Below are 24,350 nucleotides of genomic sequence, written 5' to 3'. Positions count from 1 at the left end.
TCAGACAAATGAGAACTTGATTTTCTTTTTGGAAGGCATGGCTGCCATATTCTCTGGACTAAAGAGGTCAAGGACCATTTGGTTTGTTGTTAGTGCTCAGTTCAAAACTTTTCTTCTCTGATGACATAGTGTGTATCAGTGTAAATAGAATTGGCAGCTTATACATCTGGAAAGACACCTTCAATGCTGAAAGCTATATACAGGTTTTTGAGATAGTTGAGACAATGTCCCTTTTCGAAGGCCTTGTATATTTCAGCAAGCGAACACTAGACAACATACTGCATCTACAACAGCATGGCTTTGTAGTAGAAGAGTCTGTGAGCTGAACTGAGCTGAGCAGTTCAGTCCTTTCACCAACTCAAAACATTTAGCACGTAATGAAATAAAAAATAGGACAAAGAAGTCCCAGAACTGAGCAGCTAAAATCCTATATCAGACAAGCATGTGACAGGATTCCTCTCCCACAAGTCCAGCGGCTGTTTTCCTCAGTTCCCAGATGCTTACAGACTTGTTAAAAGAAGAGATTTTCTCAGTTTTCTATCATCTTTTGGGAACAAACAATGGATTTATGAGATTTGTAAGTCATTGCATCCTGTTTTTATTTACATCCTATACAGCATCCCAACTTGTGTGGAATTAGGGGGTTGTAGGTCTGAAGACAAACACACCCCATCCTTCTCATCTCTCCCCTCCAATTCTTTTGTAGTCTGTACTCCACAACACAAACACAAATAGACGCAGACACACATGTGAAAGAATGAGACACACACACTGCTGCATGCTCAAGCACAACCATTTGATCTCCCTAGCTCTATTATTAAAAGCCACGCTTGGTTGAAATTAAAAGAGTTTCCAGTTCATAACATTATTAAAAATCAATTCATCCTCTTTCATCTCCTCTGTCTGTTCCTTTATCCTTTTCCCACCCTCCCTCTTGTCACTCTTCATCCATCCATCATTCTCTCAGCCTTTGTCACCTGACTCCATTACATCAATTAATGCTTTCCTTTGATTACTTTGTCTATGCCCTGTTGACAACCTTTCAGTGCGTATCGTCTTTGTGCACCCTGCTCTCTGTCTGTCTCAGTCTGCCCGCTGTGTGTGCTCACTTTCGTCCTTTTTCTCTTTTCCCCTGCTGTGTGTATTATATCTGTTCGCACATCTATTACAAAAATTTCTATCATCTCTAAGTGTGTGTGTGTGTGTTTCCATGTTTGTGTGAAAGAGAAAAAGAAAAGAATGAAATGACCTCTTCACAAGTGGCCTTATTTTCAGTGTCCACTCTGTGCCTAGAGACTTAGCCAGCGTGGCAGTTTAATTTATCGACTCAGTGTGTGTATGTGTTCTTATATATTTAGCCTGTACTCCAGGGTCTTGCTAAAGGACCCATCAACACTAACTGCTCACTGATCATTTAACACAAGATGACCTCCTGTGCCACCTCAATACAACACACACTCACGCCAACACGTTAAACAATGTCAAATATGTGAGAGTGGGCAGCTATTAATAGCGGCACAGTTACCACTCTCTGCACGACTTCTCTGGATGGAAAGCGCACAACGCCAAAAGACCTGAGACACTAGGGTTTGATTTTTACATCCACCATCAGTATTAGACTACCAAAAAAACTTCCTGACAACTGTCACCATTGATTTCTTCACTATTTAGCCAAGACAACAATCTTTCAGTATCATTAAGAATACAATCGTGTAAAAAAGAAAATGCGTCTTCTTTCACTTTCACAGAACATATTAAATCTTATCCTTACCTGGTCTTAAAATTTAGGAAAATTACAGCTTCAGTTGAACAACAACACATGACGTATTGCACCCTGTTATTATTTATTTAACAAAAAAATAAATAAATAAATAATAACCCAAAATGCAGAAGTACTATGAGAAAAACCAAGTATGGCCTTACTGCTTCAAACTGAATTTATAAGTAAGTAGCACTCAGGTGTTGCTAATCAAATGGACTTGAATGATAAAAGCACAAGTTTTGGCTGGTTGCTGGAGCCAGCAACGATCTTAGAGAAGCAATTGTTGGTGCCCATCAATCTGGGAAAGGCTATAAGGTTGTTTCCAAACAATTTAAAGTCCATCATTCTACAGTGAGGAAAATTATTCACAAGTGGAAACCATTGAGTTTTTCCTGGAGTGGACTTCTCAGCAAATTCACCCGAAGGTCAAAAAATGTAATTGTCAGAGAAACTGCAAAAAACCCAAGAGGTACATCTTAGAGTCTACAGGCTGCAGTATGCATATTAAATCTTAAAGTTCATGACAGTACAATTAGAAAAAGACCGAACAAGTTGTTTGGAAAATTGCCAGAAGAAAGCTTCTTCGCTCTGAAAAGTACATGGCAGCATAGGATAAGTTTGCATTGTTGCATTCGAACAAATTGCAACACTTTTGGATCAAGGTCCTTTGGACAGATGGTACCAAAATGGAGATGCATGACATTAATGCACAGCACCACATATGATGAAAACCAAACACATTTGGTTTTTATATCAGCACAATCACCTCATACCAACTATGAAGCACGGTGGTGGAGGGGCGATGATTTGGACTTGTTTTGTAATCACAGGACTGGGCACCTTGCAGTCATGAACATGAACTGCTCTGTTTACCAAAATATGATATGCTCAAATGTGACACCAATGTGTATAACAGCTTGTGTTATATTGTACTGTGCAGCAGGAAAATGATTATACTGAATGAGCAGTCCAGCAAACTTCCAACATTAAAATATGGTCCAGGCTAGCAAGTCTTCCAGCCAGCCTTTCTGCTGATGTGACTGATAGTATTTTGTTTGTTTTTTAACTGGAAATACATTATTAAAGTCAACCCATGTCCTCAGGCTTCCTGTGAGCACTTTTCAGGACCAAACTATCCAATTTTCTCCTTTGTCTTAATTCCCATGCCCACTAGAGGGCTTTTTAACACTGTAATGTTAACAACATATGTTGTTTGGGGTCATTCGGTGAAATAACAGATGCTGTCTCAGACTAACATGTGATCAGTGATTACATAATAATACTGATGGATTATAATAAGCTGCTTGCACAAAAAAAACCTTTCTGTGCTTTGAGTGGGAGGCAACCTTCGTTATCTTGTTTTTTTGTATGCTTATTCTGTGTTTGTATGCATCAAGTTTACAAAGATCAATCATTTATCTGCACTGCGAGTCACATTAGGCAAATAAAAACTTCATTCCAAAACTTTATAAATGTTTCAGAGATAAAATGAAAGGATGGATGTTTGTAAATTTAGAACTATATTATATCCAATAAATGAAGGGTTTTTCCCCCTTTAATCTCATGTACTCATCACGAGACAGCAATGCATGGAAACTCATAGACGAAGGTCTGTTTACCCTTTTTTCTGGCCTACTTTTTCGTCTTGCTCAGTCTTTTTACCAGTCATTCACAGTTCACCTCACTCCATCTCTCATGACTCTGTCTTGCCAGTATAATAACCAATTAACTCCAGCTCTTGGTTGCTTAAATTTTTTATTTATTTCTTCATTAATTCATTTCCTGTTTGAAGTGTACTGCGCAGTGATTGGCAGCTTGCGCTAATTGCACCTCACACTTTGTGAGTGTGCAGGATATGCTTCCACACACTCAATCACGCACGCACACACATTTTCACTTCCATCCATGCAGGGTCATGCATATCCTTGTGTACACAATTGTATGCAAATCAAACACACATCAAGGGTTGAATACTTGCAAGTTGTGCACACACATCATGAAAAACACAACCGTTCCAGCTTACACACAGAAACTCACACACAAAGATCAGTGTTGTGATTTTAATTAGATTTAGCCTATCAGCCTCCAACTCAGAAAGGCAAAAGGCAGATCACTGCTGCCCTCTATTATGGCCTTACAGCACTTTATCTGAGATTATGGTGGAGGTAGACACTTCAAGGTCACTAGCGCCAGCAGGGAGAGGCGATATGAGAATGGACAGTTTCTGGCTGTTTTTCTTCAAAGAAGAAAACACAACAGATCACACTTATGTTAGTCTATAGATTTTAACACCTATGAATATTTTTTAACTTCCCTGATATTTTTTAAACAGCTCCCCAATCACCTTAGTATGTTTTTTTAGTGTGTACCTGACTGATTACAGGCTGATTACAGCCGGGACTCTGCATCACGCCTGATTTTCAAGAGATTGGACAAAACCCAGCACATTTCCAGTCACAAAAACGCACACCTGAGGACAGAACACATGGGAGCATTATCCTCATAACATCCTGATCTCGATGAGGACACATAGGTCCTCGGGCATCTGTAATTCATCCCATAATATGCATTTAACAAGCAAAATTGAAAGAAATATGTTCAGTTCGCTGACCACATCTGCCCCTCCAGGTTGAGACATCCACGTGGCAGAACAGCAGTGCAGCTCAGACAGAAGCTAATTCATCCATGATGCTCACGCTGACTGATTACACAACTCATGCTAATTTCATGCTAATTAAAGTTCTGATGGTAGCGAGGGGAAACAATGGCTACCTGGAAGAGAGACAAATGCGTACAAATGTGTAAAATGCAGTATTTGGTTTTTGCAGGGCCACAGCTACCACTGAGGACAGCATTTATTTTTTCTTGTCTTTTATAATATTTCCGGGAATGTGGCCTAGAAACAAATAAAACATTTTCCAGGCCACTTTCCCAGAAATAATGATTAATTGATTTTTTGGCATTATTGTTATATGCTGACATGCTATACAATACGCGTACCTACAGTGGCTCTGTAAGGAGGGGTGTGTGTGCAGGCATGTGTGTGTGTTTATCTGTTTTGTGTATTGTGAGCATTGCAAAGGCTTTCCCTGAGTAGCTGTACAGAGCTCGCCCGGAGAAAAACGCTGAGTCTTTGATGCTAATATGAAGTGTCATATCTTCCCTCGCAGAGTGTGTGTGTTTGTTGCATGTGTGTGGGTGTATACAGTACGTGCACACTGGGGACTTATGCAATTACAGTTCCTTTTTGCATTAACTGAAATGCTGACAGACATACAGCCCTAAGCTGACAGAAGCAATCGCTTTGCCGCCGTGTGTGTGTGTAAGTGCGTGAGTGATGCGCACTAATTCTAGGTTTAATGTTTTCTGGCTGTGAGTGCTGTGTTGTAGAGAGAGGCCGGAGACACACACGTGTGCGCTCACATAAACATTCACGATGTCTAAGAATAGGAGGTTCACATGGCTCAGAAGGCCATTTAATGTAAAAGGATTTTCATAAGTTGAGCTCTGAAGGCAGAGCTGATCTGTACAGAAGGTCCTCTTTTACTCCTCCAGCCTCAGAGCCGAGAGATGGTCGTCTCTCACTAAGACATTAATCGGCTCATTAATTTTCTTTATTCCTAAGTGCTAGAACTAAAGTTTCCCCTCCCTTTTCCACTAACGGAGCTGTTATTGCTGCTGAAGCAATCACTGCTTACTGAAAATATTATCGCAGCACTGCCGTCTTTGAGCATCACTAATACAAGTTATATATTGCTACTTGCTTCACTTGATATTTTGTTACCGCTACCACATATACAACTGTTATCAGCCTACTTAATCATAATATTGCTTTTTCCAACCGTCTTCATATCGGAGAGAAGTGATTGTAGCATTATTTATCCAGTCAGTGCTATATTAGACGTTTTATTGCACCTGATTGATGTCTTGCTTTCTATCTTTCTCACAGCCATCGGGGTCCAGATGACTCTGGAGGTGATTGAATCCAGATTTTGGGGCATTGCAGCACAGGTAGGTCCACAGAGTGTCTGTTAGAGCAAGATCTCTTCATAAAACCTTTTATAGTCTTTGTAAAAGTGCTGAAAGATGAAGTTACTGAGATTTACTTTAGATGTGAAGAGTTTGGGTTTAAAAAAACAGAATGTTAGAATAGAGAACAAGACAGTTTTGGATGCACTCTTAAATAAAACTGACTTGTAGCTACATTGCTGACTGTGATTAACTTTACTCTTTCACAGCTGTATTATTCAGTGAAAAACTGTGCTATAAGTTCTTATATAAGTGTGTAGTGTTCGACAATTAAGCCCTGCAATTATTGTACTATTGCTTCATTTTTTTCCATATTAGATTAATTATTTCTCATTGTTTTTCCCCCAGTAAAAGATTGAAGATGCTTTTAGAAAAAACAGCACATACTTCAGCTTGTAAATAATAACTCCATTTCTCTCCTCCAAACAATATCCCCTACTTTATTTCCTTTGGGTTGAACACTGTGAATATCTTTGCATGCACATTTTTCCATTTCTGGTGCAATCCAAAAGAAGATTTATATTTTGTCAGATTTCAATTTCAATTTTAGCTGAGCGCTGTCGTGAAAGCTTGGTTTTACAATGAGATGAAAGGAGCGCAGCAATTTCGGAGTATTTTTACTTATCAGGATTTTGCATCCTAAGCTGCTTTTCCAGTTTGAGAAATGCAGTGAGTGAATATAAACCTGATCAATATTCTGCATGAAACGTGGTTGGTAATGAATACACTGTCTGTTTCAGGAGTTTAACCTGTGATTATAGGTTCATTTTCTGCTCCATTAGTTGGTAATTACAGCATTCGAACTTTGTTTCATCCAGAGCTTAATGTAATGTGTTCTGTATCACTGCTACCACCATTAAAGGAGTGCTAACCCTGCCTAAAACATAGGAGGGAAAGAATAAATGCCATCATTAGAGTTGTTTTCATTGCATATCTTGTGTGCTAAAGAGAGATTTTTAGAATCAGCACCGGATTGAGTGACGCAGATACATCCAAGTGTGTTATTTCCTGGGCTAAATCTGGTCAGCTATTCATGGCCTTTGAAAAGCATCCCTTTATGTCCAAATTTGTTTGAAAAGTGAAAGGTCATCTTTTTCAGGCTGTTACAAAGACTTGAATTCATTCATCCACTTTCTTAACCGCTTATCCAACTTAAGGTTGCTGTGGGGCTGGAGCCCAAATGACATTGGGCAAAGCTCCAGTTGGGTGCCAGTCTGGGAGTCATGGGGCTCACATAGACACCAACACAACCAACATTTAACAGTCAACTGCAAACTGCGCTATTATCCAATACTGAAAATGCATCTTATTTTGTACCTCACATACCTGTGGTTGTTGCCACTGGGAGCATTAATTTATTTCATTTGCCAGAGGGAGACATTATTAGAACAGTTGATTGATATAGGTCGATTGTTTCAAACTGTCAGCGCTTTGCCAGAACTTTAGCTCTGTCCTATAGATTTTCCAAGTCCTGTCCACAAATGCTTAGCAGCTACAACTGTTAGCAAAAAAACATCAGAGATAACCTTTCTTTGTAGTTTCTGCTTGTTTTCCGCATCATACAGTTCAGATGTTCCTCATAGTTTTATCTGACAGACTTGTTTGTAATAAAACAGCCCTTCTCTGGATAGATCCCGGGCCCCACCTGAGCTGATTTTTCTAGAGACTATGTGCCCCCAACTTCCAAAACAAACACTTTCCCCAGCAATTTCTAGAAGAAAAGTTCACTCTTAAATCTTATGTTCACTCTGATTCTCCTTCAGCAGTATGCTGCTGCCATGCTGTTTCCAGGGACAACCAAGTGTATAGAACTTAAGCTTGTACTGTGTTATTTTGGTTAGTCGATCGCTTGCTTCCTCGTCACATTATGTTGAGCATTACTGATATGAATGTTACGGTCCTAGCAGGGCCTCCTCCTGAAGTTGCCTGTGTGGGTGTGTCCTACCATCTCTCCTGCCTTAGGTGCCACCTTTTTCTTTTTTACAGCTGACTCACATCAGCAATTAAAGGTATTTAAGGGCAGAGAAAGGTGAGCTCTGGTGCCAGAGTGCTGTGTGAGTGGTTGCAGCTAGTGAGCTGTGTGTTTGGTGGTTGCTTGCTCCTGCTCGGTGGAGAGGCGTGTGTTTGGTCACTAATCTCTTTTTGACTTACTTTTAAGTTTACCGACCAACACTTGAGTTTTGGTTTGTTTCTTCAAATGGTGATAGCGGCTTGTCTGTCTCTTTTAGTTGAGTTATAAATAGAAGCCGTAATAAAACTCTTTAATTTAACCATTATGCCTCTCTGGCTACGTTCACACTGCAGGTGAAAGCGCATCAAATCCAACTTTTTTGACCCTATGCGACCCATATCCGATCATGGTATGCCAGTGTGAACAGCACAAATCCGATATTTTCAAATCCGACCTGGGTCACTTTCGTATGTGGCACTGAATCCGATACATATCTGATGTTTTAGAAAGCGACTGCTGTTTGAACGGTCATGTCGCATTAAGTCCGTCTTTTACGTCACTGACACAAGACAGACACCAGTTATCAGCGCCGGAGAAGACATCGCGAACGCTTCCTGACCATTCAGTGAAACTGTTGGGAAGACAATGTTGGAGAAACATGAACATTTTACTTGTACTGTATAATCTGCAGATTCTGACAGAAATCTGCAACTATCCTTTGAAGCACCGCTCCTCTCTAAAACAGCAATAAGGATAATTATTAGGCCATATGTAAATAACAAAATAACCTTACAACTTAAAGCAAAATTGGGAAACGTAAAGTCCGAAACAAGTCTTTATATTAAGGGCCATCAGTCAAACAATACTGTTTGGTCTGGGTCTAAACAGAGCGCGTTGTGTGTGACGTCTTCTTTTGCGCTTGCGGGCCGCTTTGAGGTTTCACACTAGAGCGTGTTTGCTGTCACATTGTATTTGTAGTGTGAACAAGCAGACAAAAAAATCGAATTTGATCAAAAAATCGGAATTGAGCATTAAGACCTGCAGTGTGAACGTAGCCTTAGTCTCCTTTTTCCGACCCGGACACTTTTTGTTACTTTCCCTAATCACCTGGACCCTTTTAGGGGAACGTAACAATGAACTGGTGCATTGTTGAAATTATGTTCTCATCCTGATCATACAGATCACACAATCAAAACATGCTGTTTTCCACATGTTACGGTGGCATAGTGGTACAATATTAAGAAATGCTGGGTTCAGCAGTGAGGTGTTTATGGTTATGCAGAAGAGGTGATGTCCCTTCACTTTTTAACCAAATATCATTAGTGTTTAAATACTAGTTCTACTGCATGGTTAGTATCCTTTTGAGTTCTTCCACACCTTCAGAAAAATATTTTATTTAGGGAGAACTTTTTTTTTTTTTTTTTAAATTTGGCCTAACACTTCCTGCAGCAGGTGTTTGATAACTTGGCCCTTGGCCTCGTCGTGTCCCACGGCTGTAAATGACAGCAGTTAAAAGAGCATTAAGGCATCTGGCTAGCCATTAAGTGATGGATAGCTTCCACCGCCGAATACAGCAGCACCCAGGTTTGCGAGTGTGTATGTGTGCACGTGTTTCTGTGTCTGTGGTGTCGTGATGGTGGGATTTTGAAGTTTGAAGAAAAGATTATTGTATATCTGTATATGTGCTTATTAATGGTAATGTGTGTGTGCTGGGCAGACACCATATGCATGGCCATCTGTGTGCAAGTGCGTTGTTATGTCCATATCCATCAGCTACGAACTCATTAGCATTATGTGCAGCAGAGTTGTTATCCACTAGATTTATGATGCATTTACACAAAGTCATTCCTGTTTACTGTGTGAATACTTGGTATTGTCGTTCCTAAATCTGTATTTTTTTCTTTTTTCCTCCTTAGTTTTCCACACATTTCATTTCTTATCAGCAGTGCCCCTTTTCTTACATCCATTCCTTTCTTATCTCCCATGCTGTCTCCTTTCCTCTAACCTCTCTTTTCTCCTTAGGTAGTTTACATAATCATCTTGTCTTCCTGCCATGTACTAGATCTTTATTTCAGAGAGTTTGTGTGTGTGTGTGTGTGTGTGTACTTACACTGTAGGCTTGGTTTTTTTCTGTGTATGTTTATGTATGTCCATCCATGCAAACGCGCATGAAATCTTCTCTACAGTCTATTTTAAGTACTCTCCCTGAGGGGTGGAGATACTGTACCTGCTGTAAATCCTAAATGAAAGACTTCATGTTAGCAGGAAAGATAATCAGTCACATGGCAGCTATAACCTATTTATCTATCTAAAAATACTGCTACCAATGGGTTGTCATATTTACCCTCTGTGTTGGGGCACAGACAGTCAGTGTTAAGAGAAAATATATTTGATTTGCATTTTGCTTTTCCCCTCATTTGTACACTTCTTCACCATTAGCTGACTCCAAGAGACATACAGTATATGAAATAAAGGCAACTAATAATTGGATTGCCTTAATTACCGATTAAAATTAGCCTTAGCTAAACTGTGCACAGTTATCATGTCAGTAGAAGCCACATGAGTGAGGGTCACCCTTTCGTGGCTTATAGTGTGAGCTTGTCTATCTTAAAACCTGATTTATTAGTAAATGAGTTTCATAGTTAGGGAAAAATAAAGCAAGAGCTAAGATCCCTTTAAAGTCTGTCAGGATCATAATAGGAAACTCCTTTTACAAAACTCTACTGTGCTAGTTGAATCCATGGAGTTAAAAAGTTATGCGTGTGTTAGATACAGTGAAAAATGCAAACGCAGGAAACAGAAAGTATAAAAATGAAGGATTAAATATGACTGGTAATATATGTCTCATTGCTTTGCTCCGCTGACAGATTATATTCTCTACAATGATTAAATCTGAAAAACAGACTTTCATAAAAATACATGATATTAAAAAATACAGTGCAAACCCTTTGATATAAGGCTCCATGTGTCTCTCACAGCCGACTGCTGCTGTATTTTGTCTGACAGCAAGTCATGATTAGTGAGGGGTTCTGAGGCGACAGTAATGGGAATCAAAAGATGATAGATTTTGTGCTATTCACACCTTGGCATCCTCTTTATCTCATAGAGAACACTCCTCTGTTTCTCTTTCTCTGTTTTTAACTATGTACTTACATTCTATTTCTGTGTTTGTGATCACACTGCTCAATAACCATGAAATTATATAAAATGAAATTAACGTAATAAAACAGGACAATATTTTACTGAGAAAAAACGAGAATATATTTTAAATGAATCTGAAAAACATTAAAAAAGGACGTTTTTAAAAGGAGATCTGAAAGAGGATACAGAGTTAGCATTCCTCAGATCTTCAGGTTCCACAGCTGAGAGGGCGGGAAGTAAAGTCCCGGTCAATCTTGGTGACGCACCACAAATTAGGAACCATTACTATAGTCCTGCCAGAATATCTCAAGCAGCAGGTGTGCACGGGAGTTATCACATAAGAGACGTGGACAGGAGCTAGAGCATTTAAGGCTTTAAAAACAAGTAGTAAAATCTCAAAAGCAATTCTAAAACTCACTGGTAGCCAGTGAAGGGCAGATGGGGTAATGTGGTCACTTCTCTTAGTACCTTAAAAGTCTGGCAGCAGCATTTTAAATCAACTGCAGTCTTCTGATGTTTTGAATGCTGAGATCTGAGTAAAGTGAACTGCAGCAGTCTAGTCTGATAGCGATAAAAGCATGGATGACCTTTTCTGCAGCCTGCAGAAGAAAGAAATGATCTTGTCTCGGCTTGCTGTCTCATTTCAGAACTACACCACTTTTTGTAATCTTAGTTAAAAAAACACACACACACACACACATTTTTGAGCATTATTAGATAAGATACCCAGACTAGACCAGAGACTAATGATGCTGCTTCTACTGTGGCGACTGTGGGCAGTTCTAATAATTACCTCTGATTTGGAGCCAGCTACAGAACATAAATCCACTTTTTTTATTATTATTATTTGACGTAGGACAGGAAACAGGATGAACTAGCGATGAACGTAGATGCTCTCAGGGAACTCTCAGGTTGGGTGCCCTTTTCCATTTAGAAATGGATGTGTTGATTTAGCAAGGCACACATTCAACAAAGTGCTGGAAACATTCCTAAGAGATTTTGGTCTGCATTGATATTATAACATCACATAATTGCTGCAGATTTGTCACATGCACATCTATGATAAGAGTCTTTTACCCCACTACATCCCAAAGCTGCTCTACTGGACTGAGGTTCAGTCACTGTGGAGGCCATTTGAGTACAGTGAACTCATTGCCATGTTCAAGAAAACAGTTTGAAATGATTTGACGTTGTAGTCATAAAGACAAGGCCAAAGATGATGGTACAAAGGGGTGTATATACCCCTAGTGTACGACCATTCCAACACCACCCAGCTGAACCACTGATACAAGTCAGGATGGACCCATTGTTTCATGTTGTTTTCATCAAATTCCGACCCTACCATCTGAATGTCGCAGCAGAAATTGAGATGAGGCAATGTTCCTGTTCTTAGGTAAAAGGAGTGGACCCAGTGTGGTTTTCTGCTGCTGTAGCCTATTTGGTTTAGGGTTGAATGTGTTGTGCATTCAAAAATACTCTTCTACATACCTTTTTTTTTTATTGGCGGTACTATTGCCTTCCTATCCAACTTAAAGCATTGTGACCATTCTCCTCTGACCTCTAACATCAGCAAGTCACTTTCATCCAGAGAGATGCCACTCCCTGAACAGTTTCACTTTTTGTATCACTCTCTTTAAGCCCTTGTCATAAACCAGCTGTGTGCAGGCAGGAATGGGACCTAAACGCAAACTCACAGAGACGAAAACGTAAACTCAAAAGAACACAACTTTATTGCTGGATGCAAACCAATACAAAACTAAACTGGGAAAATTCTAATAAAAATACACTTGGGGAAACACGGAGAGGTACACACAGCTATGAGGGAGCACGCGACACGGAACTGAGGGAGACACTGACATAAATACACAGAAGGATAACGAGGAATGAGAACACACGGGGAACACAGCTGACACGAATAACCATAGCAAGACAGGGAAGGCAAGACTGAACAGAATGAACATGGAAATATGAGACCTGCACAATAAGACAGGAAACAGAGGAACGTGATGCAGGAGTGGAGGAGAGGCAGACGAGAGGGAGCGAGGGAACACGAGGGAGAGAGAGACATGACTGGCTGGGGAAAGATGATGGAATAAAACGAGGAGGGCAAACAAGGCACAAGAACTCATACAAGCGCAAACACAGACGCACAGAGGGCAACAACACATGGGGAAATTACTAAATAATCAAGGAACCATAAGAAACAGGATAACCAGGCACTATGGAAATAAACTTAAGACTAGTAAAGAGAACTTATACATCGATCATAATAGAAAATGACAAAAAACACAGGAAAACTGGAAACACTGGGTGAAATGACCCAGGACCATGACAGCCCTAGAGTTGGTTGTGTGGGGAAATCCGAGTACATCAGCATTTTCTGAAATACTCAGACCAGCCTGTTTGGCACCATCCACCATGCCACATGCAAAGTCATTTAAATTACTTTTCTTCACTATTCTGATGCTCATTTTAAACTTCAGCAGCTCTCTTTCACCATATATAAATGCCTAAATGAATTGAGTTCCTGACATTGATTGACTGACAACTGTGTTAACAAGTTGAAGAGGTGTACCTAATAAAGCGACTGATGAAGATAAGATAAGATAAGACAGGATACATGAACTGTTTGTTTTGTTTTGTTTTAGCAGAGCTGTAGATGCTGATAAAATAAGAGTCTCAAGAGCATGTTAGAAATTTCACTCACAGATGAATGTAATGTAATAAACATATTTAACGCTTCCCTATAGATTAAGCTTTTCCACCTTGGATGCCTTATTGAAAGCGCATAGCTGTCATGCTCACAAATCATGTCAAACTAATGGGCGGTTTTCCACTTAATTTGCCAAGCAAATTAAAGCTGCAAAGAAGATAACTCCTATTGATTTCACTGTCTTTTTCTTCTACTGTCACCACATTTGTATGGTGGTTTGATCAGTTTTGCTTCATATCTACATTGATTAGCGTGATTCCTGGGACTCATTAGCAAGGTTGTATATTTTCATGACCTGCTTCAGTTAGCAGAAAGAGACAGTTCCTTTTCTCCTAAGTGCTGCTCCTCATCAAGCTGTGCCATTTACCCGTAGTGTGTGGGGGGGGAAGCATTGTCACTTCTGTCAGCCCACCAAATTGTAGTTTATTTCAAGAGGCGACGATGGGAAGCAGAGAAAAAGACTGACACTTTGTTGTAATGGGATTGAAAAGGATGATAGATGGTCTCATTCACACTTCGACATGCTCTGTTTAGCCTGACCATGAATCCAAAGACACATTGTCCATAGACGCCGAGCCACATATACTGCAGACAACATAAGATCATCAGGAAAACTGTTGGTGTTCATCATCAGTCCACGGACGAAAGAACAGAAGGAAAGTTTCACACTTTGCTTATGGTTAAAAACTTTTGTAATATGACAAATTGTCTGATTGCAGTGATACAGATCCCTTTTGATTTTGTCTTCTAGCACAAGCTGATGTTTTTTTTTATGAGAAAGCATCTAATTGTACACTATTTTCCAAAATTGCTCAAGTTTTACGAGCCTGCTCGAAAACTCATTAAAAAGGCATTTGAAATGTGTGTTCAAGAAAGAAAATCTGTAGTTTTTTTCCATCTCTAGACTATTTCCGCTGCTGTTAGCAAGCTCACAGCAGCAGAAATAGTCAATCAGCCCACTTGCTTGCTCACTTGCTATGTAATGTAATGCTTGTCATTTCTTTCCACTCTCTTTGTTGCCATCGTTGCGTCTTCCCAGCCAAATGACACAGATGTAAGTATGAATAATTTCTCCTTTCCTCATTTTTCAAAGCATCGCACACTTTTTTTTTTCCTACTGAACCAAATTTAACGTCCTCAGCACCTGCTAAGCGCTGTGAAATCAGCTTCACACCTCAGTTAAAACAGATTACACATTCACATGCAGGCAGTCAGAGACATGCTAACATTACACATGCACAAACTTGCTAACAAGCCACTCAGATCCCATCACAGGTAGACAGCCCATATCTCACAGAAATTAACAATTTCACACCAACACAGACACATTTTTTTTCACATACACATGCACTTGTCGACACTGTCGCACTCTCAAGCCTAACACCCCCACAGCCAAACACAGACAGAGCATGTGTCACTCACACAAACATGCCCTAATCTAAGCTCAGATGTTGATTTGATTAAAGAAAAAAAATACCTCTAACATTTGATTATGGTGAAATAATCACATATTTTCTTGTCTTGATTTCTTTACTGCCAGTGCTCAAATGTGGAGGGGATTTGTCCTCTTCGCTGTGACAGCTTAGTAAGTATATCTTGCTTTGAATGACACTGCCATAAAGTGTATTATCATTCTTATTATCATTCTTATAAATATATAAGATTTATTATTTTTTGCTACTATACAAAACTACAAAGGTGCACACTTCATGCATACGTGGTATAAATTATTTAGTGTCTGTGTTATCTGTGTTCGTGATGTTTGACACAGATGTTTCCTTACATAAGTAATTGGTTCCTCTGTCTCTTACCAGGATATCGAGTGCTATGTGATTGACAATAATGGCTTTGTCCTCATTTCTGAACAGCGCAATGACGTGAGTTCTCACACATGCACTTACAGAATATGGCTGGAGTGCTCCTTAGTCTTTGACTTGATTGTTTGAGAGCCCTTCCACTCTTCAATATTCATTACCTTAAAAGAAAAAAAAACGTGAAAACGGTTAATGTGTTTTTTAACTGTCTTCTCATCCTGTTAACCACTATTAACCAGCCCAACAGAGAAAAATATTTATTTTTTTTAACCAAAGAGCAGTGACATCCTGGGGCAGTGTACCTCTTTTTTACTTTTACATATTTACATTTTCAAATATCAACCTTTCCCACAGTGACTATCAATAATAACTGTAATCAGTGAACTGAGTCAGAGGTAGTGCTGTACTGTAATGTAGTACACCAATTCAGAGGTGCAAGGTACATTTCTCAGCAGACAATTATGTACAATTTCAAAACACATAAAAACACAACATTGTGATCTTTGATGCCTTTTTTCATCTAACGAGCATTTAAAACCAATTATTCTATAGAAGAAGTGAATGTAGTCCACCACTGCATCCACAAGTGCACTAGGTGCAGGGACTCCCAAGCTAGGCTAGTGGCTCCAGCAGATCTCAGGAGCAACATCCAGGATCTCTGTCCAAAAGCGCAGTCCTAGGAACAGCTAAGATGCTGCGCAGGATCCTCAAATTCCCAGGCCTCTGTAGTCTAACAACTCTTGGAAATCATGATCGATATATCTTTTGGTCTAAGTAAAAGAGGGACGATCTCAGTTGTTATCAGCACACAATTTAAAAGCTAGCCTCTATGTTGATATCAGGAGTATTATTACACAAGACATGGGTAATTTGCACATCTGTGAAAGCACCATTAACACTAAATGATATATAGAGACTTAAGCACTTACTATGGGTATAATGGCCTGTCTGCCGTCCAGATCTGATGTCCATAGCGTTCAAAAAGGATAATAGTTTAGCAGCTGGTCTTTTTCAGTCAGTTAGAGATTGCAAGTCTTTGCATTTTGCATTGTACACAGCAGCCTAAGGTTTTCGTAACTGGGGGTTTATTGTGACTAAATGCTCGACCATGCAGTTCGCACAGAGCTGAAAGTGGACAGGACATCACAGAAGTGAACTTATGTTTCCTTTATCAGATTATTGGGACTTGAGTTTTTTATGTTCTGCCACACTGATTTTTTTAGACTTCTTTCTTCTCTCTTTCTTGATAGGCGGGAAGGTTCTTTGGTGAGATTGATGGCTCAGTGATGAGCACGTTGATCAGGATGGGCATGTTCAAAAGGTAATGCCTGGTTGTCATTCCTCGCCTGATTGACTGGTTGAACGGCCATCCTGAGAGAACCTGCGGTTTTCTCACTCTGTGTGAAGTGCCATTTCATGGGTCCTGTGTCTCCGAACAAATATCTGGCTCGTAATTGCAATTGTGTCAGCCCCATGCTGTTTTGCTATCAGGTTTTAATTGTAATTGTGTAATTATCTTAATCAGGGTGGCAGTTTGCAAATGTTTTCCTTTTGGTTTTTGGTTCTTAGATACCTAAACAGTGCATTAGTATGCATGCAGTGTAATGGTACAGTCTCTCTCCTATGCTCTCTGCATGCGCCCGTCTGACTCGGTGTTTGTGATTAAGCTGTCCGTGCCTTTCGTTTTTGCTCCTCTTTGAGTTTGAGGGCTTGGGATTTTTTTTTCTTCACGCTTAGTTTTTGCCCATCTTTTATGTTTGAAATCTCCTGAGTGATGTGCTATTTTTAAACAGCTAAAAGATTTCGTCATGCTTCATTTGACACAGGATATTACATAACTAGTTTTGAGCATGGATGATTTTTAGTAGCAATGTGAGCATATTTACACACTGTGATTTTCTGTATTTATGTGTTTTTGTGTTTCACGAATGCGTACAAAAAACAAACAAAAAAATTGGTTGTCTGAAAAGTAATTCTAGCGTTGGGATCATTGTAAGTTACAATAGCTTTCAGGGATTCTGTAAAGGTTAAGCTCAGCCAAACATGTGTGGTAGTCTGGAGGGGGGTCAGGGAATCAATGTGGGTCGATACTGCCAGAAGAGCAACACTGTGTGCTTGTGTGTGTGCTCATGTTTCCTTAGGGTATCCTTGTTCGACTACCAGGCCATGTGTAAGATGAACTCGCACTCTGTCAGCAGCGCACGTCCACTCCTCAGTGTATGTACAGTGAAGTCTCTCCCTATACAGAAATATTCCCAAAATCAGTTCTCCGTTAAATATAATTTGTCCATCTATCTCTTCAGCCATTCTACGGTTTGGCTTCAGCCCTCAAGTGGTTCCTCTCCAACTTCCTACTGTAAGTGTTGCTAGGGGCAACCTGGATTGGCTATGCAGTTTTCGCTACATTGTCGATATCTTATACTATGTAGTATATGCTCTACAAAGGTACACAATTTTATGCATTCATGTTACTTATTAACATCACCAGTTTTGCCAAATTTAAAATTTAAAATAATTTAAAATAAAACCATAAATTAAAAAAAAAAAAAATTACCTGAAGAGCTATTCAAAGATTCTTTATTATCAAATAACTAAATTCTGTGCAGTAGTTTGCAGCTTAAAACCGGACAGTATTTCAAACACAGATGGATGCACAATAAATAAATATATATAATAGAGAAACAATTAAATTCCAAATTAAAAATGATTAACATAAGTTCTCAGCTGCCTGGATTGCTGTCCAGAAATCAGAGATAGTGTTAACCGATTATCCTCCATCAACAGATGGGAAAACCAGATTGTTTTTATCTAATGTTTTTACACACAACATTATAAAAAAGCAATACACAACTGTAGTTATTAAATCTAATTGAAGTAACATTTTAGCAATTTACTGTTAAGAAAATCAGCCTCAGTATTTTTCTATGTTTACTTTGTAGGGATAAAGTCACTTGATACATCTAACAGCCTCACCAAAAGAGCAGGCTGTTTATCCAGTTAGGAGGGGGGAAAACAACCACCAAAGTTACCAGTTTCTGCTGAATAACTTGAGGACCCATTTTATTATTCCCATGACACAACTTTGGGTCCTGGCCCAGTTTTGGAAGGCTGCATCCAATATGCTTCCAGTCTGCTTTAGTCTATAATGATAGCCACCTAACTGACTTCCTTTCTGTGTCCACTCTCCTCTTTTCTCTCTCTTTTGTAAGATTTCTCCTGGAGTTCAATATCTGTGGCTTCTGGCACACGGAGCATTTTGCTGACGGTGAGCTCACATTCAGAATAAATGTGGCTAATTAAGGCTGAGCCCTCTTTCTTTGTATCTCGTGTGTGTCATCTCTATTTTGTAAATTAACACAACCCTCAGAGCAGCTCTGGATGACTGTAACGCTTGGTTTATAAACCAGTTCTTAAAAAACATCATTCATCATCACTAAACCTGTCAATCAAATGGTCCTTATTATCACCATCCTTTGGTACAGCCAAGCGTTCTTTTAGGTGTGCTGTATTTTTTATATTATACTTCAGACCTAGAAAAGTATTTACTGTGTCTGTTACATAAGTGGGTTTCAGTGGGAGCAGACACATCTGGTAAGTTCCTCAAAACAAGAGTCAGGCATAAATTTGTACTGAAGTTAATGCAATTCTAAAGAAGTCAAACAAAAACATGGCTCAGAACAAGATAAGACATTTTGACAAGCCATTATGGCTCTCTCTGGTTTTAGTCCTATCATACACAGCAAGCTAGGGTTTATTTGGCTTACGGAAGAAGCAGCAATAAAAGGCTGATGTGTGAAGAATTGAGACGTTAGACCTTCGATTTCCTGTCACAGACTCTCAGCCTGTCAGTCACCAACAAAATGTCACGCATACACTTTAACACACAAGCTCTGTTATAATTCTCATCTCGAAACATGACCCCTGTCTATCTCTCTATTAGCCTCAGTTCATAAGAAAAAAGGGGACATCCTGCAGCCGTGTGACACCGAGTACCCCAGCTTTGTTTATGAGCCGTCAGTCAAAGAGACCAACAGCATTATTAAGTGCGGACGATGCCAGAAGTAAGCGCACGCTCACGCACACTTATGCACACAGAAATAGCAGTGTAGTCCTCTCTAAGCCCTACACCAGTCATATTAAATTGTTCCTCCAGAATCCATTTTCTACAGCTTTGCTCTGCTTTGCATACTGAGAGCAGTTTGTATTAATACGAGAGTGTCAGAAAGAGGGAAATAAGTAGAAAGGAACTGATTTAGATCATGGTGTGTGGGGTTATGGAAAGACGGAGAAGCGGAGAACGGAGAGTGAGTCGTTGGAAAGCAGTGAAAGTATTAGGAGAGGTGAATGAAAAAAATACAGAGACTGGGGAGGGGTGAGTGACAGAAACAAAGATGGAAAAGCACTAGGAGGTGGGTCGGGGGGTGGGGGGTAGAGTAAAAAGAGGAAAGCATCACTGGGTTGTCACCATAGGCTGAGTGTGATCACCCTCATGAGGCTAATGGTGGTATAACACAGCACAGCCACACATGGTCCACACTCTCCATGATAGTCTTTGAGTAATGCTGTTAATATAATGACATTATAATCATGTGTGAATAATTATCATAATTATGTTATTTAATCCATCCTGCTCTGACTGGCTCGTGTCATTATATTACATAGAAGGTTGTCTTTCTGTGTTTTTGTCTATTTCACACTTTTCCTTTTTGTTTATGTCAGGATGTTTGTAGTGCAGCAGATACCAGAGAGCAACCTGTTGATGCTGGTGGTGCAAGCAGACTGTGACTGCTCCAAACAGTACCCACCCATCACCCTGGAGCCAGAAGAAGTCAGATATATCCTGTGATGTTTATATTCATGGATCACGTGAATCATGTTCACATAAAGTTTACTTGTTTTAACCTAACTGAAGCATCACCCTGCCTATACACTGAGTCAATCTGGGCACACTTTGTAGATCTACAGTACCTACAGTACAGACTCTTTATTCTAACATGTGTATTAATTAAGCATGCTGGCCTAAATCGTTGTGTTTCTTTAACTGACTCAACCAACCGTACTGTTAAGTTAGATTCCAGGTGTGGGCCTGCCATGTCATATCTTTGAAATGTTTATACTGCGTGTCTTTAGTCGTAATATTTGAATGAGCGTGCAGGAAAACCATACTATGTTTCTGTTGCTGCTCCTTGACCCTGCTGTACATAACTCGTCAGTGAAGTGTGACAGGATGAAGTCTCAAAAGGTTCGCAGACGCCCCGAGTCTTGTCACTCTTATCACGCGCAGGTCAGAATTTCATCACAGCACGACACATCAAAAAACACGTATATTCATACAACCCTGTTACAGCATAAATATTACAATAATAAGTACTATAAAAACTTCTCAAATGTCAAAGCTGAGCGTTTTTTCCTTCTTAAGTTGATGCCTGCAAAAAAACAGACAAACAAAAAAATGCAGGGACAACCACTGTAAATGTTTTGGAACTGAGGAGATCAGTTGCTGCACTTTTGAAAGAGAAATTAATTCCCATTGTTGGTTGATGTAGGGTTTCAGCTGCTCTGCAGCTTGGGGCCTCTTTTGTTATCTTTTTCTTTTACAGTGCACCAAATGCTTTTATTTGGTGACAGATTCTCACTGTGGGCAAACTACTGTTTTTTTTTATTTGTAAATGCAGCTACAAAGTGTGTTCTCTGATGAAGGTTATCAGAAGTGTTCCCACTTCCATGCAGCAATTTTGACTAAATAATCTGTGTTTTCAATGCAGAGCTTGAAGAGCATTCAGTGTTGGTTTTCTGCTTTGTCTAGTTTTTCAGAATCTATTTAAAGATATGTTACTGTATATGAAAAAACCACAAGTTCTCTGCAAATTTACATTATGAAACATTGCTCTTAATTGAATCACCCAGACTGTTCAACCCTCCCTATCTTTACTGATGAAAAGGTCTCTAGGATGCTCTTTTTACACCTATTCATGTTACTAATTGACCTCATTAGCTGTGAGATATTATAGAACTTTTCTAGTATTTTTGTTGTCTGGCTTGACCATTTTGAGACATGTTACTGGCATCAAATTCTAAATGAGCATATATTATGTTAAAAAATAATAAAATAATTGAATAAATAAAACATAGTTTTGTGCAAAGGTTTTGAGCCACCACTCATTTCTTTATATTTTGTTTCCAAGGAGGCAGACTTTGTTGTCATTTTTTAAGTGGTCATAAGCAAAGGCCTTCCCATTATTCTGACTCAAGACTTTTGCACATTACTTTATTTCATTCAATGTTTTGTCTTTGTACTAGTTTTAATTTACCTTTTCAGAGCATCTTCGTGTTTTTGAAAATGGGGTTGCACATGTGTTTAAACATGCATGCATAAAACCAGCATTCTTCTCTTGTCTTACTCAACTGCTTCTGTGCCCTAAAATGATTTTCTGTTTGAATACATCACATTTTCATGAATGATTGGTAGCAAATTGAAGACTCGCCAGGTGAAGTAATTTTCTGCTTTGTCTCTGCAGGAGAACGCCGATGACTGTGGAGGAGCCTCTTTTATATCTCCGTCAACCTCTGTTTTCTTCATGTGTCTCCTTTTTGCTGCACTTGTTTCCCGATGACGGATAACTTCGCTCTTTTACGCTTCATCATATAAAGGAAAAGATGACAAAAACTGAAATCCTTGAGTGGATTTTTTTTTTAACTACTGAACAGATTCTGCACATTTTGCTCACAAAGGCGACAGACGCAATCTCTCTTGAAGGACCTTGGATGTTATGAGCATTTGCTGGTTAACTCCAGAGAATTACATTTGAACTAAAAGCTGCAAAAAAGAGAACTTGCTGTACTGTTGTTGCCATGGATACTTTTTTTCATTTGTTATTTTCTTATGCTCCACATTGTATCTCTGAACGAAAAGGGACTGAAGGGTGACGGCTAGCTGTGATGGGTGTTAATGAACAAGAATTAAGGATTCACACGGTACAACATGAAAAAGTGAAAAGAGAAAAACATGCATTATTCACTTCCCATATTCTAATGAGCTGCATATTTATCCACACACATGCATATTATATATGCGTTGGATACATCCAGTAAACACATCTAATGCATTATCTGCAGACTTTTATAAATGCAGAATAGCCAGTGAGAAGAGGGCTGCAGTAGGGCGATATAGGGAGACACTGTTGTGTTGCTAATGAGTCATGTTAATAATGGACAAGTTGACACTGGATAAGGTAAAGTAGGCACAATTGGACTCAATGGCTAATTATCTGTGTAAAATTAATATGCAATAAAGTAAAATAGAATGGAGTTGTCAGCCTCTACGGGAACTATGTTTTCACTTTTTATTTCCATCCTATAAATGTATGTTTCTGTGACTATTATTTTTACATATCTGTCTGCCTTTTTTTGTCTTTTGTCTCTCGCTACATACCATAACTAATTATGTATGTCTGGCTAATGGGCTGTAAATGCTGAAATAATAAATGAGCTGAAGATCGTCACACTCTAAAAAGGTAATATCTAACTTTTGACATTAAAACAATGCATACATGCATTTGCAATGTATTTGGCACCAAGGATTTACATTTTTGAAAAATTCTACAAATGTTTTTGCAATTAAAAAAATATTTATAGTTTTTTTTAAAAATATGGTTTATGAACGCTCTTCTTAAGGCTTTTTTTCTTCATTTAAAATGTAACTTTTATAGCAATGCTCGCTATTATAGCTCAGTCACTAAAAATAAAATGTCACAATAATAAAAATTTAATCTCAGTGTCAATTAGCACTATAAAACTAACTGCATATGATATTTTTGTATATATTTGCCTGTATGTTTTATATTTTGCACTTTTTGCTGAGCACTTAAATGCATTTTTGGCTCTGAGTGTCAGTGTAGCCTTTTCTACACCCATTTTTAATTGTCTCTCAAAGCACGCATAGAAGTTAAACTTATGAAGTTTCTGAGAGTTAATTATTTAGCTGTCCTGATTTTGTTTATACTCTCCACGGGTTGGCTTTACCACGTCTGTGGCCCTAATTTGTACTGTGTAAATAAAATTATAAATTTGGGTTTTGTTGTTTATCTTCTTTAAAAAAAACTTGAGTAATTTATTTTGGCCACATAAAGGCAAATTGATAACAGTTATCAAAATTAGGACTTTACTGGTAAGTGGATTCAATCCTTCAGTTCTGTCTACTGACAACCTGAGATTTTTTTATTTATTTTTTTTTAAATATATATAAAAGAAATGACTCTGACTGGAATTTTAGTGATAGTCAAAGCTTTGTACTCATTCATACTTTGAAGTTCTTTGGTTTGAACGCATAAAATCCTGTCAATTCATCACAGGTCTAGCACAGATAGACAGAAAACAAAGAAAATCTACGCTCACACCCAACTTAAAATCCCCAGTTAAGCATGCACGTCTGAGTACTGTGGCGGGATCCCAGAGCATCCAGAATGGTAAATGGAAAACATAAAAACATTATACAGAAAGGCCCCAGCGGACCAGGAGGCACAAAAGAGGAAGCTTCTTGCTTTCAAGTGACACTGCTAATCACTGCATCTTCATACTAATAAAATATATTTAATTTGATGTGTAAAAGAACCCGTTTCAAATACCACCAGTAGACACATGGCAGGTTTAGGGAAGATTAATTCATCCTCCTGACCACCAATGCAATATTAGCATTATTTTTATTTTATTTTTTCTCTCTCTAGTGAATTGTCAATTAAAAGTTCTAAAATTGCTGCATTCAGCCTCTTGCTTCACAGCTCGTTCGATATTATTTAAATACCTAAGCAAGTAAACTGCAGACAAATGTGGTCATGCAATGTTCCGAGTTTCACTCTGAAATCTATACCACTCAGGGGTTCCGATACGAGAGCCTGGCAGTTTTGGTGACCAGATCCCAACAAACTAAATATGGGGCAAAGA

At 38.9% G+C, this 24,350-nt stretch overlaps 1 protein-coding gene across 5 annotated transcripts in view; it reads left to right on the top strand.

Annotated features, from left to right (window-relative positions):
• Nucleotides 1-23,482, top strand: part of cacna2d4a (calcium channel, voltage-dependent, alpha 2/delta subunit 4a) — a 103,135-nt gene extending 79,653 nt beyond the window's left edge. For all 5 annotated transcript variants that reach the window (XM_025899694.1, XM_025899695.1, XM_025899693.1 and 2 more), the window contains 12 exons: nucleotides 5,712-5,773; nucleotides 14,636-14,650; nucleotides 15,137-15,181; nucleotides 15,411-15,473; nucleotides 16,661-16,731; nucleotides 17,552-17,627; nucleotides 17,714-17,766; nucleotides 18,620-18,675; nucleotides 19,351-19,471; nucleotides 20,130-20,245; nucleotides 20,612-20,694; nucleotides 21,929-23,482. In XM_025899694.1, coding sequence (XP_025755479.1) covers nucleotides 5,712-5,773; nucleotides 14,636-14,650; nucleotides 15,137-15,181; nucleotides 15,411-15,473; nucleotides 16,661-16,731; nucleotides 17,552-17,627; nucleotides 17,714-17,766; nucleotides 18,620-18,675; nucleotides 19,351-19,471; nucleotides 20,130-20,245; nucleotides 20,612-20,694; nucleotides 21,929-22,024 — 857 coding nt within the window. In that variant the 3' untranslated portion in view covers nucleotides 22,025-23,482. The remainder of the gene's footprint in view (nucleotides 1-5,711; nucleotides 5,774-14,635; nucleotides 14,651-15,136; nucleotides 15,182-15,410; nucleotides 15,474-16,660; nucleotides 16,732-17,551; nucleotides 17,628-17,713; nucleotides 17,767-18,619; nucleotides 18,676-19,350; nucleotides 19,472-20,129; nucleotides 20,246-20,611; nucleotides 20,695-21,928) is intronic.
• The last annotated feature ends 868 nt before the right edge of the window (nucleotides 23,483-24,350 follow it).

The sequence above is a fragment of the Oreochromis niloticus genome, linkage group LG17, assembly GCF_001858045.2.
Source record: "Oreochromis niloticus isolate F11D_XX linkage group LG17, O_niloticus_UMD_NMBU, whole genome shotgun sequence".
In the NCBI taxonomy this organism is placed as follows: domain Eukaryota; kingdom Metazoa; phylum Chordata; class Actinopteri; order Cichliformes; family Cichlidae; genus Oreochromis; species Oreochromis niloticus.
Note: the sequence above shows the minus strand (reverse complement) of the source record. Positions and strands in the feature narration are given on the sequence as shown.